The sequence below is a fragment of the Myotis lucifugus genome, unplaced genomic scaffold (assembly GCF_000147115.1).
Source record: "Myotis lucifugus unplaced genomic scaffold, Myoluc2.0 scaffold_329, whole genome shotgun sequence".
Lineage (NCBI taxonomy): Eukaryota > Metazoa > Chordata > Mammalia > Chiroptera > Vespertilionidae > Myotis > Myotis lucifugus.
The window spans coordinates 884,939-907,109 of NW_005871377.1; the positions used below are offsets into that span (position 1 = coordinate 884,939).

The following is a 22,171-nucleotide window of genomic DNA, read 5'->3' on the forward strand; positions in this document are numbered from 1 at the left end:
TCCTTAATCATAACTTGTAAAGATATTACACATGACAGAATCCTGTGCCACAGTGACCTTTTCCCGATATATGTTTATTATTAAGGTGTATTCTTGTAGATGCACTAATAACTTAGCTCACGTATCCTGTATGTCATTATGGTCCAAAGAAAATACAAGTGGGGAAAAAGGTTTACAGTTGTTTTTATGGGATACAATAATTAAATAGTACAAGAATAAACTTGTGCGTACTCACAACTGTAAACCTACTTTTGCCCCACCTGGTATAGTGATTTTTTTTCAGTGCTGACAAACGCCTTGCCAAAATCAAAGCATTTCCCCATCTGGTTAACAAGGAAATCATGTCACTATATTGAACCAACGACGGTTCCCAATCGTCTCTCTTTTTTAAATCAGTTCTAAAATCTTGGTAAGACTAGCATCATGCCAGCCTGCACTTTGGGAGAAGTGATGGCTGGGGTGGAGAGACATGAATGAAGAGGAAATGAGGACGCAGGGAAAGTGCAACAGGAAACCCCGGGCTTCACTGCAGACACCATGGTTTTTCCTTGGCCCTTTAGCCTAAAATGGGAGGGTGTGGCAAACCTGATGATGCAGCAGTACTTTAGAAGTTTACCTTGATTCGTGATTTTACCACACAAATGCAGTAAAGTGATTTGCTTCAAACGTAGGCAGAAACAAATAGGAAAAAAAACCCACCATAAGCAGCTCCAATGCCGCAGTGAAGCTGTGACAGGTCGACGCCTTCCACTCGGAAAGCCCAAGATGGCCGGGCGAGCAGCCTCAGGAGGCTCCCCAAACGCAGACGCCCCTCGCCCTGAGCCTACCCAAAGGAAGTCGGGCGACACACCACGCCCCCTGACGTCACCCATTACGTAATCCGCTCGCCCGCAAACGTGCCGCAGCGCGCCGGGCCCGCCCCCAGCGCCCCGCTCCCGAAAAGCGGGCGGTCAGTGCCTCACGCGAAGCATGCTGGGACTGGCTTTCTAGCCTCCCGGCGGCCCCTGCGACGGGCGTACGTAAGGAACTGCCTGGCGGCGGCCGTTCTCCGTAAGATGGCTGACCGGCGGCGGCAGCGCGCTTCGCAGGACACAGAGGACGAAGAGTCTGGTGCTTCCGGCTCCGACAGCGGCGGTTCCCCGGCTCGGGGCGGCGGGGGCTGCAGCGGTAGTACTGGAGGCGGCGGCAGCGGTTCTCTGCCTTCCCAGCGCGGAGGCCGAGCTGGGCCCCTTCATCTGCGGCGGGTGGAGAGCGGGGGGGCCAAGAGCGCCGAGGAGTCTGAGTGTGTGAGTGCGCGCGGGCGGGGCGGGGCGGGGCGGGTCGGAGCCGGTGGCTTGCGGGCCGGGGGCGGGTGTAGATAGATGGTGATGGGAGGCTGAGTCGGTGGTCGATGCTGAGGCACCTTGCGTTGGAGTGGAGGCCAGCCGTCCCAGGGCGGTTTGCACCCGGAGCCCCCAGGGAAGAGGAGGGGTGGGGGTTTCTGGGAGGAGTGCAGAGCCGCTGCGGATGGACAGCGGCTGTGTGCTCAGAGACGGGGCTTGAGGCGAAGAGACCGGACCTCCCTCCGATGCTCCTTGTTAAAGATGTGCCAGTCCTCATCTCCCTTTTAACCAGTTTGTGTTGAGTCTTCAGCTCTCCGCCCTCTGGAAATCACAGACCTAACCCATGACTTCTTTCTTGCAGGAGAGTGAAGATGGCATCGAGGGCGATGGTGAGTAGCATCATGGTGGTATTTTTTGCCCCAAAACTCAGGTCACCTATGTCCAGCAGTTGGCATCTCGGGATGTTAGGGATTTGGGGGAGAGCGGTACACAGTGGCTCTTGGCAGCATAATACTAAAGAGCATAACGTTTTAGCAGCATGGTCACTCTTTGAGCCTGTTTGCCATCTGTAAATGGGAACTATAATTTTACCTACCTCATAGGTTGATATCAGATTTAAATTATATTTAGTAGTCAGGGAATGTAATTATAATTCCGTTATTTTTTTTCTTGACATATTTCGGTTTTCTTTTCAGCTGTTCTCTCGGATTATGAAAGTGCAGAAGACTCAGAAGTGAGTGTGATAGGTTTTTTCCTTTGGTGTATATATTTAAATGTATTTTAAAAACGTGTGTGTATATATATATATGTATATATATGCCTGTGGTTCAAAAGTATAATGACCTACTTGTTAACTCTTCTTTTGCATTCTTCACTTACGCTTTGGAAAAACTGATGCAAAAGGTCTTTTTAACATTTTTAATTTTATTTATTTATTGATGATAGAGAGAGAAACACTGATTTGCTGTTTCGATTATTCATTCATTCATTCATTCTTGTATGTGCCCTCACTGGGGATCGAACCTGTAACCTTGGTGTATTGGGGTGATGCTCTAACCAACTGAATTGCCTGACCAGGGCCCAAAAGATCTTGTTCATTTAGAGCAGGAGTGGGAACCTTTTTTCTGACAAGGGTCATTTTGATATTTATAACATCATTTTCAGGCCATACAAAATTATCAACTTAAAAATTATGTTGCTGTGAAAAAAGCTCCTAGATTTATGGAGAGACACACATTGATTGGTTGCCCCCTGCACACACCCCCGACTAGGGCTGGGGATTGAGCCTGTGACCAAGGTACGGGCCCTTGACCAGAATAGAATCTGGGATCCTTCAGTCTGCAGGCTGACACTGTAACCAGTGGTTCTCAACCTGTGGGTTGAGACCCCTTTGGGGGTCGAACGACCCTTTCACAGGGGTCGCCTAAGACCATCGGAAAACACATATATAATTACATATTGTTTACAGTAGCAAAATTACAGTTATTAAGTAGCAACAAAAATAATTTTATAGTTGGGGGTCACCACAACATGAGGAACTGTATTAAAGGGTCGCAGCATTAGGAAGGTTGAGAACCACTGCCCTAACCACTGAGGGCTCATTTTGAAGTAGAAATTAAAATTTTGATAAATGTGCATGTCTTTCTGGCATGCTTTTATTGTCTGTAGGAATGCTATTCTACTTTGTTTCTCATAATAATTACATATGAGATTTAAAATATTTTTTTTAATATATTTTATTGATTTTTCACAGAGAGGAAGGGAGAGAGATAGGGAGCCAGAAACATCAATGAGAGAGAAACATCGATCAGCTGCCTCCTGCACATCTCCCACTGGGGATGTGCCTGCAACCAAGGTACATGCCCTTGACCGGAATCGAACCCCGGACCCTCCAGTCCGCAGGCCGACGCTCCATCCACTGAGCCAAACCGGTCACGACACATACGAGATTTAACCATTATATTTTTCTGTTGATTTTTATGAAAAATTAGTTTTTCTGGTTTCTTAGATGTAGCTCAGAATAGCTTTTTCTAATTTCACAGAGCTCCCTTTTTGTTGTTTCCTGTAGTGTTAAAAAATATATAGTGGCTTGCTTTTTGAGATTTTCTGCTTTTATTCCTGCTAACTTGTTTTATTTCTGCTAACTTGTTTTGGAGCTTCTCTTTCCTTCATTTCTTTTATCCCTTTTCTGCTCAATATGATTCTCCTCTCAACCATTTCTCTTCAGTGTGGGACCCTATCTGAGCAAGGAACCCTGGTAGCCAGGTCAATTTCAAGATTTCAGAGGGGTTGGACTGCTCTAGCCCCATTTAGACCTCCTTATCGTAGAATCTTTATGCTTCTATGCTACCGGAGACAGTAAAATTCCTCCTAGTTTCAACTGTTCTCAGTTTTGCTTTCCATTGAATACTTGTTGATTATTTCAAGGTTCTGTTCTCAGATCCACTTCTCTCTGCTTTCTCTGCACTGACAACCAGTTTGATGCAGGTCTTGTGGCTGTTGGTGCTTTGTTCTTTTTGTGTGTGTGTACTTCGTTATGTGCTTTTATTTTAGGATGCCTTGTAACCTAGTTGTTTTTTTGGTGTTATTAGAAGGGTTTTGATTTTGCTGTCTAGAAGTTCTCATTTCATGTGGAGATTTGAAGAGATCAAAAACTATGCTACTGCCATTTTTTCAGAATCCTTCAAGAAATTTTTTTAAAGAAACCTGACTCTGAAGGAGAGGCTAGAGAGAGGTGGTAGCTGGAAAGAAGCCTGTGAGGTTAAGAGAGGGTTTGTTGGTTATTTTTTAAGGTTGGAGACTCAAGTATGGTTAAAGATGGAAAGAATGAGTAAAAGGGAAGGAAAGGAGTGAGTAGGTAACAAATGTACTGGTGGTTCTTGACTGAGTACATGAGGAAATAGGGACGTGACGAGGGAAACATCTGTAATTGTAGTTATGGAGAGGTGGGAAGGAAGGTGTGTGGGAAGAAGCTGGTGTTCCCTTCTTTGTTTTGTTTTCTCTGAGAAATAGAAGGAAAGACATGAAGAAAGAGGTTGGTGGAGAGTAGAGGTAAGAGTTGTGAGACTAGTCCAGCTGACGTGGCTCAGTGGTTGAGCATCAACTTATGAACCAGGAGGTCACAGTTTGATTCCCGGTCAGGGCACATGCCTGGGTTGTGGGCTCCATCCCCAGTGTTGGGTGTGCAGGAAGCAGCCGATCAATGATTCTTTCTCATCATTGATGTTTTTATTTATCCATCTCTCCCTCTCCCTTCCTCTCTGAAATCAATAAAAATATATTAAATTTAAAAAAAAGAGAGACTTGTGAGACTAAAAGAGGTTTTGGTAGCTGAGATTGAAGGTGACATTGATGCGTGATGTGTTTTTTTAACTCCTTTCAGTGATGGTCAGTAGTCTGTCTGTAGGCCTAGAGCAGTGGTTCTCAACCTTCCTAATGTCGCGACCCTTTAATACAGTTCCTCATGTTGTGGTGACCCCCAATTTCATTGTTACAAATTGAACATAATTAAAGCATAGTGATTAATCACAAAAACAATATGTAATTCTAAAGGGGTCGCGACCCACAGGTTGAGAACCGCTGGCCTAGAGAAAGGAGACATGAGTTGGTCCAATCCTGAGCACATGGGAATGGCAAGGGAATTGAGAGTGTTATTAGTAGTGATTAAAGAGTGTTATTAGTAGTGATTGAAGTGAATGGGCCATCGAATCTAGAGAGAGGAAAGGACTGAATGATAGGGTGAAAGTGGGAAGGTCAAGGGAGTGGATATCTCAAGTTGTAGGTGAGAGGGTAAGGGAAAAACCAGGTAAGAATAGAAATAATAGGGTTTAAAAAAAACCACACAAAACCCTTTATTAACATGCCATGTAATTTATCCATTTAAAATGTACAATTCTATGGTGTGTTTTCTTTAAATACATGAATGGGAATCCTTGTTTTTTGTTTTTTTTTTTCAGTATGTTTTTATTTCAGAGAGAGGAAGGGAGAGGGAGAGAGAGATAGAAACATTAATAATGAGAGAGAATCATTCATCAGCTGCCTCCTGCACACCCCCTACTGGCGATCAAGCCTATAACCCGGGCATGTACCCTGACTGGGAATCAAACCGTGACCTCTTGCTTCATGGGTTGACACTCAACCACTGAGCCACACTAATTCTATGTTTTTTAATGTATTCACATATATATGCGGCCATTACTACAGTTTCAGAACATTTTTATCACCTCAGAAAAAACCTTGTCATTGAGTTATCACCTCTGCCCCTAGTTCCTCCATCTGCATCTCTCCTACCCCTAAGCAACTGCAGGTCTACTTTCTGTGTCTAGAGATTTCCCTATTCTGGTCTTTCTATGAATGGAATCATAACATGTAGACTGGTGTTACTGGCTTCTTACACTTAGCTTGTTTTGAAATTGTAGCATGTATTAGTAACTTCATTGTGTTTTCTGGTTGAATAATACTTTGTTGTATGAATATGTCACATTTTGTTTACCCATTCATCCATTGATAGATATTTGGGTTGTTTCTAATTTTTCTTATTATGAGTAATGCTGCTATAAACATTAGCATGTTCAGAAATATGTTTTCATTTCTCTTGGGAATGTACCTATGATTGGAATTGCTGAGTCATTTGGTAACTCTGTTTAATTGTTTTAGGAACAGCCAAACTGTTTTCCAAAGCAGCTGTTTACATTCCCAAAAGTAATGTATGGGAATTCCAATTTCTCCACATACTAGACAGCACTTGTTATTGTCTTGATTTTTTTATTCCAGCCATCTTAGTAGGTGTGAAATGGTATCTCATTTCAGTTTGCATTTTCCTGATGACTAATGATGTTGAGCATTTTTTCTTGTGCATATCAGCCAATTTGCATACTTTCTTGGCGAAAGGGCTATTCAGATACTTTGTTCTTTTTTTAAAATTAGTTTTTACTGGTTTTGGAGAGAGTGAAAGGGAGGGAGGGAGGGAGAGAGAAAGAGAGAAACATCGATGTGAGAGAAATACATTGATTGGTTGACCCCCCACACGCCCTGGCTGGGCTGGGGATTGAACCTTTAACCCAGGTACATGCCCTTGATCTGGAATCAAACCCGTGACCCTTCATTTTGCAGGCCAATGCTCTAACTACTGAACACACTGACCAGGGTTTTGACGTTCAGCATGTTTTTCTTTTGTTGCTTGTGCTGTTGGTGTCATACCTAAGAAGCCTTTGCTGAATCCATGCCAAACCCAGAGTCATGAAGATTAACCCCATGTTTGTTTCTTTAATTTTTATTTATTATTTGAGAGAGAGAAACATTGGTTTGTTGTTTCACTTATTTATGCATTCATTGATTAAATCTTGTATGTGCTCTGACTGGAATGAAACCTGGGAACCTTCAGTACGTAGGCCAGCGCTCTATCCACTGAGCCAAACCAGCTAGGGCGAGGGTACTTTCCATTGAACCCCTTGTTTCGCCCACACAGGTAAGACTGGTCTGGAGTGTGGCCATGGACATGGTTGCCTGAAGTGGAGGTGAAGACTGTGAACTCATTGCTAAAGTATTAAAGTTAATGACGGGGCAGGCCTAGGCAGAGGCATAGAGGTATAGGCAGGTGATAGGCGCCCCCCAGAGGAGCAGGAGTTTAAAATAGGCTGGAGGAGTTGGATCTGGAAGAGACATTGAGAACAAGGAAGAACTCCACCCCTTACTCTGAAATATGTGGAGTGGAGAATGAGCTAAAACCACTGCAGTGAGAATTCTGATAGGGAAGCAATTGATTTAGAGGGGAGTTAGGCATTAGAGTTGGGAAGAATGCTCAATAAAGTGGAATCAGCAGTAGGGGAGTTTGTCTCTGGAAAAGGGTTTTGATGTTAGTTCTGAGTCAAAACAGCATGACCCTAGGGTAGCACTTTGGCTTCAGTGAGATCAGACTTTGACTTATTTGGAGTCTCCTCAGCACTATGCCATTGTATCTTTCTGCCCTACCCTGGAAACAAAATTAGTTTCTCATTTGGAATAAAAATGTTGCCTCATTTGACATTCTACCACAGACTAGAGGAGGTGGAGCATAAAACAAAGTTCCCTTATTAATCATGATACTATTTTAAGATGTTTGAATTTAGTCTGTGTGTATGTGAGAGTGTATGATTAATTAAGGTCCCATAAAACACCAAGCAAGATTCTTGCAATTTCTGCTTCAGAACCTGCACAGAACATAGGATCAAGGAAAGAACTGAAGGATTACCACACACCTATTCCCATCTCAAGAGGAGGGAAAACGTATGATTGAGGGAAAATGGAAAGAATCAAGGGTATTTGGTTTTTAAAAAGCTATGGGAAAAGGCTTAGTGTGGGTAGGATTAGGCAGTCTTCCTCAGTTCTGTGGGTTTCATACCAGTATCACCTTTCTGAGAATCTAATCCCAGACACTTAGAGGCCAAAATGCCCAGATGCTAAACAGAGAAGAATGGGGAAGAGGAATTAATTGGCTTGTCTGGACCAATCAGGCTGATTCGGTTCTCTCTGAAGAAAGGGCAAGAACTTAGAGCATCTTGCCTCATCAGGAATCTCACAGTGAGTCTCTGATCAGATTCCTGAGGCCAGCCTGCGTCTAGTTACAAAAGGGTCTGGTTGAGGTCACGGGTCAGACCCAGTAGGAGAATAAGAGTAGTTATACGCATATTTTTACCAGGTGGCAGCGCAGTGTATTAGTAGCCTGACATGTTAACCCAACAACCTTTTGGTCTGCAGGATGACACCCAACCAACTGAGCCACTAGGGCAAAGCCACTATTTTCAACTTAAGAATAATAGTGCCTGGGGAAATCATGGAGTTATTACAGAGAGTTTGCAAATCCATTAGCTCAGCTAAATTTAAAGTATTATTGAATATATAATAGTTGTCATTTTATGTCTTAGTGGATACTGCACTGAGCTGCTGTCTCATAAGATCTATGAAAAATTTAGATCTTGAAAGGGGGTTCACATAATCTAAAAGGTTGGGAATCTCTGTTCTAAGCCATTTTGTGCTGAGAGAATTCACAACTTGAGTTAACAGTATAGTTATTAGGCACTGCGTGTTTAAGAGACAATTCATGGAGAAGGAAATTATCAGTACAGATTAAAGCTCCCTTTGTATGCTAGGCACTTTACTGCCTCCTATCTATATTCCCTGGGTTCCTTCCCAGAGGCTGCTACTGTTACAAGTTGATTGCATATCTTTCTTTTTATTTTTACAGTGCCCTTATTCTCTAGAAACTTTAGTAAAAATATTGATTTTTTTGTTTTGTTTTAGTTTTTTAAAATATATTTTTATTGATTTCAGAGAGGAAGGGAGAGGGAGAGAAACATCAGTGATGAGAGGGAATCATTGATTGGCTGCCTCCTGCACGCCCTCTACTGGGGACCCAGCCTGCAACCCAGGCATGTGCCCTTGACTGGAATCGAACCCGGGACCCTTCAGTCCTCAGGCCGACACTCTATCCACTGAGCAAAACTGGCTAGGGCTGCTTTTAATTTTTAAGTTTGTTAGAAAATGTTTTCCCAAAGAATGGAAAACTTTAAAATGCACCTTTCAGCCCTGGCCGGTTTGGCTCAGTGGATAGAGCGTTGGCCTTCGGACTGAAGGGTCCCAGGTTCGATTCCAGTCAAGGGCATGTACCTTGGTTGCAGGCACATCTTCAGTAGGGGATGTGCAGGAGGTGGATGATCGATGTTTCTCTCTCTCTCCCTTCCTCTCTGTAAAAAAATCAAAATATATTTTAAAAATATAAAAAATAAAATGCACCTTTCAGCCCTGGCTGGAGTGTTGTCCCATACACCAAAAAAGGTTGTGGGTTCGATTCCAGTTAGGACACATACCTAGGTTGCGGGGTTTGGTCACTGGTCAGTTGGAGCGTGTAAGTAGGCAACCGATTGATGTTTTTCACATCAATGTTGTCGCCCCCCCCCCCCCTTCCTTTCTGGAATCAATGAAAAACATATCCTCCGATGAGGATTTTTAAAAAAACAAATTTTTTTAAAAAAAACACCTTTGTGCCCTAACTGGTTTGGCTTAGTGGATAAAGGGTTGGCCTGCGGACTGAAGGGTCCCAGGTTCGATTCCGGTCAAGGGCATGTACCTTGGTTGCGGGCACATCCCCAGTTGGGGGTGTGCAGGAGGCAGCTGATCGATGTTTCTCTCTCATCGATGTTTCTAACTCTATCCCTCTCCCTTCCTCTCTGTAAAAAATCAATAAAACATATTTAAAAAACAAACAAACAAAACACCTTTGAGATCTTTCTCCAAGGCTGACAGGGAAACTTTTTTCAGGGTGAAGAAGGGGAGTACAGTGAAGAGGAAAACTCCAAAGTGGAGTTGAAATCAGAAGCCAATGATGCTGCTAATTCTTCAGCAAAAGAAGAGAAGGGAGAAGAAAAGCCTGACTCCAAAGGCACTGTGACGGGGGAGAGGCAAAGTGGGGATGGACAGGTCAGTACCCACCGAAGGCCTCCATTTTGGGGCTGGAAGGGGGGCTTTCAACTTCAGAGGGAGTAAGGAGCCCTTTGTCCTCCAGGAGAGCACAGAACCTGTGGAGAACAAAGTTCCCAAGCACTTGGATGACGACGAAGATCGGAAGAACCCTGCATACATACCCCGGAAAGGGCTCTTCTTTGAGCATGATCTTCGAGGGCAAACTCAGGAGGAGGAAGTCAGGTAACAGCCACTTGCTGCTACTGTTTTTAGTATGGATTTAGTGTTTATTGTATGCTAGGCACTTTGCTGGAGTACTTTACCTACATTCATAACATTTTTAAAGTAAGTATTACCTCTTGTACAAATGAGGAAAGTGACGCTTAGAATATTTGGTAACTCCTGGTGTGGTAGCTAGGATCCACACCTACCCTTCCACTTGCCTTCCTTAATCTGAGGCTCAAGGCCTCTGGGATATTAAGTACCTGCATAGACTGCCTTATAGAAGAGAGGTGTTCCCAAGGTGCTGAGTAGTTTGAAGTGAAATCTTTCTTTATTTCTGTTCCTGTTGCATTTGAGCCCAGCAGGCCCTGAGGTACTGATTCACTCTTGCTTTTGGGAGGCCTGTTTTACTTCTGGAAAGATGGAAAGACTACATGAAGTTTCTTCTGATTCCATGCCCAACCCTGTTTGTTTCATGAACATCTTTACTTGACAGATTCTGCCAACCTAAGACACTTTTTCCTGGTTTTATCCAGACCCAAGGGGCGTCAGCGAAAGCTGTGGAAGGATGAGGGTCGCTGGGAGCATGACAAGTTCCGGGAAGATGAGCAGGCCCCAAAGTCACGACAGGAGCTCATTGCTCTTTATGGATATGACATCCGTTCAGCTCACAATCCTGATGACATCAAACCCCGAAGAATCCGGAAACCCAGGTGAGGAAATTTTGGAGCCTAGACTGTTGATATTGTAGAAAGAACTCTGCCTTTTTAAATACCATTCCAGCAATAATTGAATGGGTGAGGAATATGGGACATCTTCCTCACCTTCAGTTTAAGACTTTTTTATTCCATTTATTCAGGTTTGGGAGTCCTCCACAAAGAGATCCAAATTGGATTGGTGAGCGACCAAACAAGTCTCATCGCCACCAGGGTCCTGGGGGGACCCTACCACCAAGGACATTTATCAATAGGAAAGCTGCAGGTACAGGTCGCATGTCTGCTCCCAGGAACTACTCTCGATCTGGGAGCTTCAAGGAAGGTCGTGCTGGATTTAGGCCTATGGAGACTAGTGGACAGCATGGTGGCCGGTCTGGTGAGACTGTTAAACATGAGAGTAGTTACCGGTCACGGCGCCTGGAGCAGACTCCTGTGCGGGATCTGTCTCCAGAAGCAGACGCTGAAGTGCTTGGCAGTCCTGAGAAGGAAGAGGTGGCCTCAGAGATACCAGCTCCTGCTCCTGCTCCTGACACTGCACCACCGCCCCCTGACAGACCTATTGAGAAGAAATCCTATTCCCGTGTAAGAAGAACCAGGATCAAAGCTGGAGATGCGGTCAAGATTTCAGAGGAGATGCCCCCTCTACCTGAAGGGCTGACCCCCACACCTCAAGTTCCAGAAACTACTCCTTCACCTGCTAAGACTGGGAACTGGGAGGCTCCAGTGGATTCTACTACAAGTGGACTTGAGCAAGACGTGGCACAACTGAATATAACAGAACAGAATTGGAATCCAGGGCAACCTCCATTTCTACAACCACGCGAACTTCGGGGTAGGTACCTTAGACTTAGTAACTAGATCCCCCCCACCACTACCTTTGCAACACTGGGTTTAGGACATGGGACTTAATCTCAGGGGTGTGGTGTCTGATGAATATCCGTGTTTTCATTAACCGCAAAAAAACAGATGGATTCCTAGATATATTCATCCAAGGACCTCATAGCAGTTTTATCTGTTATCTAAGACTATCCTACTACCTTGCCTGCTAGTAACCAATAATGAGTTCCTGGCCCTGGCTGGTGAGGCTCAGTAGGTTAGCGTGTTGTCCCATACACCTAAAGGTGGTGGGTTCGATTCCCGGTCAGGGTACATACCTAGGTTGCAGGTTCCATCCCCTGTCAGGGTGCATATGGGAGGCAATCAATTGATGTTTCTTTCACATTGATGCCTCTCTCCCCCTCTCTCCCTCCCTCCCTCTCTCCCTCCCTCCCTCTCTCTCTCTCTTCCCCTCTCTCTTCCTCTTCCTCTCCCCCCCCCCCCTTTTCCCTCATTCCCCCTCTAAACATCCTGGGTGAGGATTTCGGAAAAAAGTGAGTTCCTAGGTGCAGAATCCTTTAGCACTCTGTAGAATAGTGGAAGAAGAAGACAGTGTTTTTATTATTTGAGCTGAGCTAAGGTTAAAGTTTGAAGGCAGAAACATATTCATTTGAATTTGGATGGGAATCTTCTAATCTCTTTGAAAAGAAAGTCTCTCTAATTTCCTTAATCTAGAGGCAGGCTACCTAAAAGAACTTTCTGTGATGATGGTACATTTTTTTATTTTTTAAATTTATTTATTTATTTATTATTTCAGAGAGGAAGGGAGAGGGAGAGAGAGATAGAAACATCAGTGATGAGAGAGAATCATTGATTGGCTGCCTTCTGCATGCCTCACACTGGGGATCGAGCCTGCAACCTGGGCATGTGCCCTGACCAGGAATCAAACCGTGACCTCCTGGTTCATGGGCTGACTCTCAATCACTGAGCCATGCCAGCCAGGCATGATGGTGCTTTTGAATACTTGTAATGTGGCCAGAGTGTCTGGGTAACTGACATTTTAACTTTAAACATTGAAATTTAAATAGCCTCATGTGGCTAGTGCAGTGGTCGGCAAACTCATTAGTCAACAGAGCCAAATATCAACAGTACAACGATTGAAATCTCTTTTGAGAGCCAAATTTTTTAAACTTAAACTATATAGGTAGGTACATTGTTATTAATTAGGGTACTCCTAAGGCTTAGGAAGAGCCACACTCAAGGGGCCAAAGAGCCACCTGTGGCTCTCGAGCCGCAGTTTGCCAACCACGGGGCTAGTGGATATCGTATTGAACAGCACAGTTCTAGAGACTAGGACCTATCTACCACCCATTTTGCCCATCCTTTGTCTTCCTCCAACCAGATAGATCAAAGAATCTTTTCCCTCGTTTCTGAAATCTAATTTGAACTTACAGATTGGAAATCCTCATGTAGTCTGGGAGTTTCAGCATCCTTCTCTGGTGTGCATGGTTTTTGAACAGCAAAAACCAGTGTCATCTCAACTGGGTCTGGAGTTGATCTTTGGATCAAGGAGCATACCCTTCCATTGATATCTTATTATCATTGGAAAACAATCTCTAAAAATGTAATCTTTTTTTGTTGTTGGTCTGAGTCATTTTCAGCCAGAAGGGAATCTCTTCCCAAGCTTCCAGGCCAGACCGTGGTGGCTAGGGTAGGTTTACAAAACATTCCTCACTTTCCAGTTGTTGCTCAGAAACGTTTGGGCTGATATTTTTTACTGTGTTTGATAATGTAATGTGCTAATTGTAACCCCCCAGTGATTCTGTGCGGGGAATTATTTGGTGGGGAAATTTTGAATGTGTATTTTCTCACTTAAGTAAATTTTTTTTAATTTTCAAAGGCTTTATTGCGGTATTAAGGTGATGGACAATGGGGGCAAATATCCAAATGCTGGCATTGACAGGAAGCAGAGACAGTTTAAAAGGGATTCCGTTAGATTATAAGCTGAAAGCCATTTACTTTATTTTCTTGATGGTATCTGTGAGTCGCACATCTGTCTGCTCTGCAGCGGTGACTTTTTTGGTGTGTTACAGGTATGCACAACCACATACACATGGGAGCAGGACCTCCACCTCAGTTTAACCGGATGGAAGAAATGGTACAGAAAGGGAAAAGGGGTAGATGGAGGAGGGAAAGGGAAATGCGTGTAATAGCTTTTGAAATCACTTTTCCCACAATTACCTATGTTTTGTTTTATTTTATTATTATTTTTTAAAAAATTTGTATTGATTTCAGAGAGGGAGAGGAAGAGAGAGAGAGAAATATCAATGATGAGAGAGAATCCTTGATTAGCTATCTCCTGCATACCCCACACTGGGGATTGAGCCCACAACCCGGGCATGAGCCTTGACTGGGAATCGAACCGAGACCTGGTTCATAGGTCGATGCTCAACCACTGAGCTCTGCCATCTGGGCACCTGTGTTTTGTTTAATTTGGGTCTCCAGAAGTGTAGAGGGTTTAGGTTCCAATCTTGATGTTTTTCACTGATTTTTCAATTCATTTTTAAATACATGCCATATACAAAGTCCCACATAAAGGAGGGTGGGGACTTGAATGAGACTCAGCCTTCTGGAAGTCTTCTGCTCAGGCCTGTTTCTTTATTTCAGGGTGTCCAGGGTGGGCGAGCCAAACGCTATTCATCTCAGCGGCAGAGACCTGTGCCAGAGCCCCCGGCCCCTCCCGTGCATATCAGTATCATGGAGGGACATTACTATGATCCACGTGAGCTTTTTTCTTAATGTTGGGGTATCTTTTTTAGCTTGGTGAAGCATACTAAATAGACCAGCCTCCTGCCTTCTGCTTTTCTTTCTGACCTCTCACAGTGGTTGTCATTATCTGGTTGATGCTTTCTTCACATGGAAAATTGAGAACATCTCTTAAAGGGTTTGGGAGATGGGCAGACTTGTCCATGTGATATGAAGAATGAGAGTTTATGAGAATCCCAATGTGATGTTTTACAGTGCAGTTCCAGGGACCAATCTATACCCATGGAGACAGCCCTGCGCCACTGCCTCCTCAGGGCATGATTGTACAGCCAGAAATGCACCTTCCCCACCCAGGTAAGCATTGCACCTATCCTTGTGTGCTTCCTGTACATGAGGATGTGTATTGGGGGCTTTACAAACCCCATCCTCCTGAGCTCAGTGCTGCTTGCCTCTGAGGCTGGCCACTCTGGCTGCTTGGGCAACAGAGCTCATGGGTCCATCCTAAGGACTTCCATCCCGAGCCTGTCTATGCTGGAACTGGTCATTTTCTATTTTAATTTGTTTCCCTCTCCTTATTCAGGTTTACATCCCCATCAGACACCAGCACCTCTGCCCAATCCGGGCCTCTATCCTACACCAGTGTCCATGTCTCCAGGACAGCCACCACCTCAGCAGTTGCTCGCTCCTACTTACTTTTCTGCTCCAGGAGTCATGAACTTTGGTAATCCCAGCTACCCTTATGCTCCAGGAGCACTGCCTCCTCCACCACCTCCTCATCTATATCCTAATACACAGGTGAGATATCTAATGAACAGATTTTTAAATTAGACAGGAATGTGGTATGGGGAGAATGCTCAAGAAATTTGAGAGAATATTTCAATGCCACTAATTTACATGTGGTGCCCGGATGCCTCTTAGTGGTCAGCACCTGGAAATGCAGCTTATGTAATGCCCATCATCTGTTTATTCTCTTCCATTTCTTTTTTTATTTTTAAAATTTTTATTGACTTCAGAGAAGAAGGGAGAGGGAGAGAGAGAAACATCAATGATGAAAGAGAATCATTGATTGGCTGACTCCTTCCTGTATGCCCCGTACTGGGGATCAAGCCCACAACCTGGGCATGTGCTCTTGACCAGAATCAAACCTGGGACCCTCTATTCACTTAGCCAAACCAGCTAGGGCTCTTCCATTTCTTTAATGGTGTTTCATTTAAGTGTTTTAGTATGTCTTAGGTGGCCATTTATTCAACAGCATAAAGAAACTATTCTGTTTACCAGCCCTATCTCTCCCTGTACTGCTTAACTCCCCATAAGTTGAAACCATCTGGTATCTAGTGTCATCACTGAGCTCAGCCTCTTCCATTTGTCAACTGATGGTAGGAATTAGAGAAAGCTGGGCAGTACTTTGAAGAAATAGGAACTGGAGCATAATTAGACATAGTAAGACAGAAATGAATATTCATTTTATTTTTAAGGGGTGCAGCTTAGAGATTTAAAAAATTATAAATTCCGTAATACTTTTATTTTTGCGCCTGAATAATGTTTAATGTTTTCTGTTCATCATAGTTTGGATTAAGTCCTAACTTTCTCTTCTGGCTTGTGGGGTGTCCAGGCCCCATCACAGGTATATGGAGGAGTGACTTACTATAACCCCGCCCAGCAGCAGGTGCAGCCAAAGCCCTCACCACCCCGGAGGACTCCCCAGCCAGTCACCATCAAGCCCCCACCACCTGAGGTATGAGAGCTTCTTCCCATGCTTTAGGGCACATCCTGCATCGGTGGGCTTTCCTTTTCTTCAGAAGATTTCCCTTCTGTTCTGGGTGTGTTTTTATTGAAACAGTTGTCTTTTTTTCTTTTTTCTTTTCTTGTCTTTTTTTAATGACCTGATAACAGATTCTAACTTTATTATTTCAGGTTGTAAGCAGGGGTTCCAGTTAATATGAATTTCTGAATATTTTAAATCTAACATGATATAAAAGTAAGTGCACAACTTACTGTGACTCTCATAAAACATTCTTAAAACTAATGCTCATGCTTACTTGTTTAACAATCGCCTAATTAATTCTTTAAGTTGTAAACATGGGTTATCATGGGAGGAGGCTTAAATCCCAAAATTCACTAGTCTTTGTTTTGATATTGCATTGAACAGGGTTGAAATAGAAAACATTATTAACTTGGCAGAATTTCATTTGGGAAGCTGCAAGGAAAAAATGCAGGAGGGTGTTTTTTATTAAGGAAATCTAAATTTGAGGTGTTACCTCCGCCATAAAAAAAGAATAAAGTCTTACCATTTGCAAACCAAGTTGAAACGGACTCATAGATAACAGAGAACAGACTGATGGTTACCAGAGGGGAGGGGTACTTGGGGAACTGGGTGAAAAAGGTGAAGGGATTAAGTACAAATTAAAATAGTCATGGGGAATGTAAAGTATAGCATAGGGAATATAGTCACTATATTGTAATAACTATGTGTGGTGTGCCAGGTGGGTACTGGAAATATCAGGGGGAACACTATGTCAAGTATATGATTGTTTAACCACTATGCTGACCACCTGAAACTAATACAGAATAATATTGAATGAAAGGTCTAATTGAAAAATAAAAAATTATATGTTAAAAAACAAATTTGAGATGTTACAGTTAGAGCCAATTCTAAAGGTCATGGAGGAAAAAGACTATAGGGGTTTTGTTTTTGGCGGGGGGAAGGGGGGAGTATTACTTTAAAACACATTATTTAGAATGTGGCTTTTTGAAAGCAACTTGTAAATACGGAGAAGGTCCACTAACACCTTGGTGGTTCTTCCCTTTTCCCCACCCCTGTCAGAACAGCAAAGGTGAGAACCCAGGAAAGAAGAGAAATACAGCTGGCTGTCTACTACCAGGAGGGCTTCAAAGATAAAGGGTGGCTCCTACCAGCAAGCAGCTGAATGAGGAGGACCCCTGGCTCCCTCTGAGGACAGGCTCTGTTAGAGACAGGGAGAAACAAGTGGACTTCCTACTGTCTCCACTCTCTGCTGGAGTTAGCTGTGCTCAGAGGAGCAGAGATCAGACAGCCCACATCTAGTCTACATCTAGAAAACCCAGGTTTTTGGCTCTTCTTCACTTGTCCTGGGAAATTCAAATGTCTTCTGCTGCTCCCAGGGAAGCTCCTTCCTGTTTGTTTTGTCTCTCTTTCTCTCTCTCTCTCTCTCTCTCTCTCTCTCTCTCTCTCTCTCTCTCCCCCCCTCCCTCCTTCCCACCCCCACCCCCGCCTTTAAATGAAAAAAGTTCATTTTTCTGGTTTGCTGGCTCCTCTGGTTCCCTTTTGGTTCTTCCCTACAGTGCAGATAATTGAGAATTGCCAGCTGGTCTTTTCCCACCAGATCTACAGAGAGCTGGCCTTTCACTTTTGGTTGGACTTTGTTATATACTTGGATTCTCTTAACTTCTCTAATCTCAAAGTTTGTGGTAGGAGCCCTTCTTCTTGACTTCAGTTTTTAGGAGCCTGAGTCTCCGTCATTAGTCTCTGGTAGTCTTCAGGCCTCTACTGAGGATAGAGTCTGTACAGTGGGGAGCGATGGCAAATCAGTGTTTTTGTGAGAAAGGGAGGGTGGAGTGAGAGCCTTTGCACCTTAGGGATATGTATTCACACAGTCCTCAGGGCTCAGTCTTTGAGGTAAGTGGAATTAGAGGACCCTGCTTTTCTTATTTCCACCCCTCCTAACACACTCCTTTTCCAGTTGCTGTGGACCAATGCATCTCTCTAGAGGCAGATATTATCCAGCAAGCAATCTATCTATCCTGTCCTTTATACTTGCTCTTTTTCATGTATTGTCTGCTGCAAGTGTTTTAGGTGTTACTACCTTATTTTCCTATAGTTCTACTCCTGTCCTTGCAAGCAGAAGAAGGTACAGCACCTGGGCTTAAGGCCTAAGGAAGCCAGTCACTTTTGCGGCAGGGGCTCCTTTCCTCCCTATCCACGGCACTGAACCACTTTCCTGCTGCCTCTGCAGAAGAGATTCCTATTATTGCAGCACTTGTGTCTGCCAAGGGTACCTTGGCCACTGTCTCTGTCCTTCTACAGAACTTGAGGGAGAAGGTGGCAGCTATGTCTCTCCCCAAGTAATGTCACTGTTTGTATTCCTTCTCTTAAGCAGCTGGCCTGACCGCTCTTGAGTCCATAGTATGTGGGAGGGAGGAGAGGCACTCAAGCTGTAACCCTAAAGGAGGAAATATCTAAGAGATTCTTCCAGGGGTAGCTGGTGGTTGTGCCTGTGGTAGGCTCTTCCCTTTGCCTTAAACCTGAAGATGTCTCCTCAAGCCCGTGGGCAGCATGCCCAGATTCCCAGACCTGAAGACACTGTGACAGTTGTCTATGTTGGTCCACTGTGTTTCGTTGCAAGAATTTCTTGTTGTTGTTACTGTTTTAAAAGGTACACATTTGTGATCAGTATTGTGACTTGACGATAATAAAATTTAGACTGTAAACTTGGCTTTTTTGCATTCATTTTGATTTGAGAGGGAGGGAAGATGACTTCTTAATTCCCCAGAGTCAGTCACAATTTGAGCCGGCTCAAACTTGTGAAACGGAAGCCCACAGAGGTGAGGCTCCCCTGTGAAGCCACAAGTGTGTCTGTACTCCCCATCGCTTATCTTTCCAAACCACATTGCCACACGGACTCCAGGATATCCTGCAGTCCCTTAGTTTGGAAGTGTCAGGGACAAAAATTAGTAAGATGCTGCGTACCTATGTGAACATCATATCCCTTAGGCCTGCCTTTGTGTTTAGCAAGTAAGTTTCCCAAGATAATGTGCCAAATGTCAGTACAGCTGTACTAAGTCCTAGAAGAGGGTGAGGTTCAGCTAGCTTTCTTCTTGAAAAGTAAAGACTCACACTGGCACTGAAGTATCAAAGACCACAGTCTAAGAGAGAGGTTCCTATCAATCTTAGTACAGGCAGCGTGGAGGGGCCATTGAAAGACCTCTAGCTGCGGCTTATGCTGCCAGTTAGTTACCTTTGCCACTTGGCCTGTGATGAGCACAGGGCAGTTCCTAGCTTTGAGTTGACTGTTTCCTCCAGATCCAGGGTCGGGTGGAAGTTTACTACAGAAGCTATCCACAGTGTGGGGGAGCAATTGAATTTAATATGGAGCTGGCAGTATCTGTTCTTGAGTCGCACAAATCTTTGTGCACTGGGGGCATGGACATCATGGCACAACTTAAAATGACAGTTGGAACTCCCCCTCCACCCTTGGGTGGTGGTACAGCCAGAGGACCATGACTTTCCTCACCTCCATCCCCATTCCTCTTCAGATCATGTCAGTTTCCTTCCCTTCCCCATAGAGTGATGGGTATTTCTGGGCCTGATCTGGGGTCATGTAAATAGTGCCAGTCAGCCTTGGGGGTGGTTACTGGCAGGAGGAATGAGCGGTTTAAGATACTTCCCCCTCACCCCTGCCTCTTGCTTCCTCAGATCCCATTGCTCTCTGTTGCCCTGGTAACCAGCTCAGCAAGAAGAAACTCAAGCTCAGCAAAGCCCCCAGGTTCTCTGTCCTCCCAGCCTGCCTCTCAGTGGGCAGAACAGAAAAGTGTAAGGGCAGACAGAATGGGCCTTGGGTAGCCTTGCCCATCCCCTTCTGGAAGTCCATGGGCTTCTTGCCTGCATCTCCTCGCAGTTGTTAATTATACTACCCTCTTTCCCTCATTTTCTTCCATGATAGAGTATAGGTGCCCTCCAGCCCTCCTCCCCCTTGGGGTCAGCACACACGTCTGCTACCCTGTGGGCGAAAGATAAAGAATCCCAGAGTCTCAGTATCTGCAGCCACTTGGGTTGGGGTGTCCCGCTGGGGCAGTGATTTTCAATCCTGGCTATTTGAATTACTTGGGGATCTTTTTAAAAATACCACAGTCCAGCGTTGTTGCTCAGTGGTTGAGCATCAGCCAATGAACCAGGAGGTCACAGTTTGGTTCCCGGTCAGGGCACATGTCTGGGTTATGGGCTCAATCCCCAATGTGGGGTGTGCAGGAAGCAGCCAATCAATGATTCTCATCATTGATGTTTCTCTCTCTCTTCTCTCCCTTCCTCTCTGAAATCAATTTTAAAAAATATTTTTTAAAAATACCACAAACCTTGGCACCCTCTCAGTATTTTTTTAAAATATATTTTTAGTGATTTCAGAGAGGGAGAGAGAGAAACATCAATAATGAGAATTATTGATCGGCTGCTGCCTGCAGACCCCTTAGTGGGGATCGAGCCCGCAACCTGGGCTTATGCCCCTGACCAGAATTGAACCCAGGACCCTTCAGTCGGCAGGCCAACACTCTATCCACTGAGCCAAACCAGCTAGGGCTCTCAGTATTTTTGAAAAGTTCCCCTGGATTCCAGTGTGCAGTTGGGGTAAGTACCACTGCTGTTCAAGGAAAACCATGACTCGATACTGGCTTTCCTCCCTGATTTAAGGTCTTGAACTTATTCTCTGCCTAATATCCTTGAGTAGTTGGGGGGATCCTGGGGTCCTGCTCCCAAAGCTTCCAGTTTCTAGAATCCTCTCTGCCCCTTTTATTTTCAGCCCCCACATTCTCCACACTCGCCAGTTCTTCCCCCTTCCTAACCGACAATCCCAAATCCTGCCCAGAGAGGAGGTTACCAAGGCAACCAGCTTAATCTGGTAACTGTGGCATGTGCTGGAGTGGAACCCTCCCCTTTTCTTATTTGGTTCATAAAATGCCTGGAGAGCTCCAAGCCACTCCAGCCAGTTGCCCCTCTTAACCCCAGGGATATTAGGGTGTCTAATACAGGGAGCCCAAGAAGCTGATACTTGGGTCTCTATTTCAGCTTCTTAGCCAAAACTGTGCTCTCTCCTATTTACTGTTCCCTTTCTAAATCCACAAACATATGGGTATGCGAGCTCATTTCTGTGAACACATGCTCTAGCATACATAGGACCAGATATGCGCACACCCCGATATGCCAGTAGTGCACACCCTGTTCGATTCTACCACCACTCCCAGCCTTTAGCATTCCTGTCCCTGCCTGGTTGGTACACAGTAAGCGGGTGCGGCGTTGTCCAAGGCGCCTCAGCCCATCTGGAACCTGGTGCCACTCCCCAACCTTGTTACCTTAATCTCGATGTGCTTACACTGAGCCTGTCTCTCTACCCACTTCCTCCTCAGGAACAGAATGCTCCTGGCATAGGCATCAGGAATAAGGACTATTTGGAGTGCAAATTTGGCACCACTTTCCCCACTCCATGGTTGTGTCAACTCTGGGGAGCTCGCTATACTTAATGTCAGATGGCAGCGCTGGAGCTTGTCACCCATCTCCACAGCCCTGCTTCTTTCTGCTGCCAGCTGGGCTTAGGTGCCCTTGTGCTCCTGGTCTCCTCCCCCTGCCGACTGTCTCTTCTCACCCCAACTAGACCTGCCACAACCTGCTGCTCCCCACCTGGCTCCTACCTGCCTGCCAGTACCTGCCTTTCACAGGCCAGGCCCTCACCATCTATTGTGCCCTGCCAGAAAGGTTAGATGAGTGCCGCCTCCAGGGCCAATGCCAATCCACCCCAGGCCTTCCCAGCCCTTCTTGCAGGAAGGGAGATAAAGACCACATATTCCTGTAAGTGTGTCAACAGAGTAAACCATCTGGGTTGAGAGTGATGGATACCCAATCAGCAATCTTTGTAGGTCTCACCTGAGTACAGGTAGGTGCGTCAAGGCATGCAGGCCACAGACCTGCCCTGGTTCTTTGAAATGACCCTAGGTTCCTCTGTAAGCCCCCGAGCCAGGAATCCCTCGCCATTGGTGTATCACTCTTACTTTGCCCTGAATTTCTGCGTCTTCTCTGAACTCTCCATCCAACCCCACTCAGCTCCTTACAATCCCAAGTGGTCCCCGTAGCCCCCATGACCAGCCCCAACG

General features: G+C 44.9%; 1 protein-coding gene across 4 annotated transcripts; it reads left to right on the forward strand.

The window, feature by feature from the left end:
* The first annotated feature begins 976 nt into the window (after positions 1-976).
* On the forward strand, positions 977-18,749 carry CASC3 (cancer susceptibility 3). Of its 4 annotated transcripts, XM_006100815.3 has the most exons (14): positions 987-1,286; positions 1,684-1,711; positions 2,018-2,055; positions 9,618-9,776; positions 9,862-10,001; positions 10,517-10,693; positions 10,840-11,528; positions 13,606-13,670; positions 14,180-14,294; positions 14,534-14,632; positions 14,859-15,073; positions 15,891-16,013; positions 16,193-16,256; positions 17,103-18,749. In XM_006100815.3, the coding sequence occupies exons 1-13, from the start codon at positions 1,056-1,058 to the stop codon at positions 16,214-16,216; spliced, it is 2,103 nt and encodes a 700-aa protein (XP_006100877.1). In that variant the 5' UTR covers positions 987-1,055; the 3' UTR covers positions 16,217-16,256; positions 17,103-18,749. The 4 variants fall into 4 exon arrangements, with proteins under 4 accessions (XP_023620151.1, XP_023620149.1, XP_006100877.1 ...); XM_023764381.1 differs by lacking the exon at positions 16,193-16,256 and having other exon boundaries at positions 984-1,286; XM_023764383.1 differs by lacking the exons at positions 14,534-14,632; positions 14,859-15,073; positions 15,891-16,013; positions 16,193-16,256; positions 17,103-18,749 and adding an exon at positions 14,396-14,526 and having other exon boundaries at positions 977-1,286.
* The last annotated feature ends 3,422 nt before the right edge of the window (positions 18,750-22,171 follow it).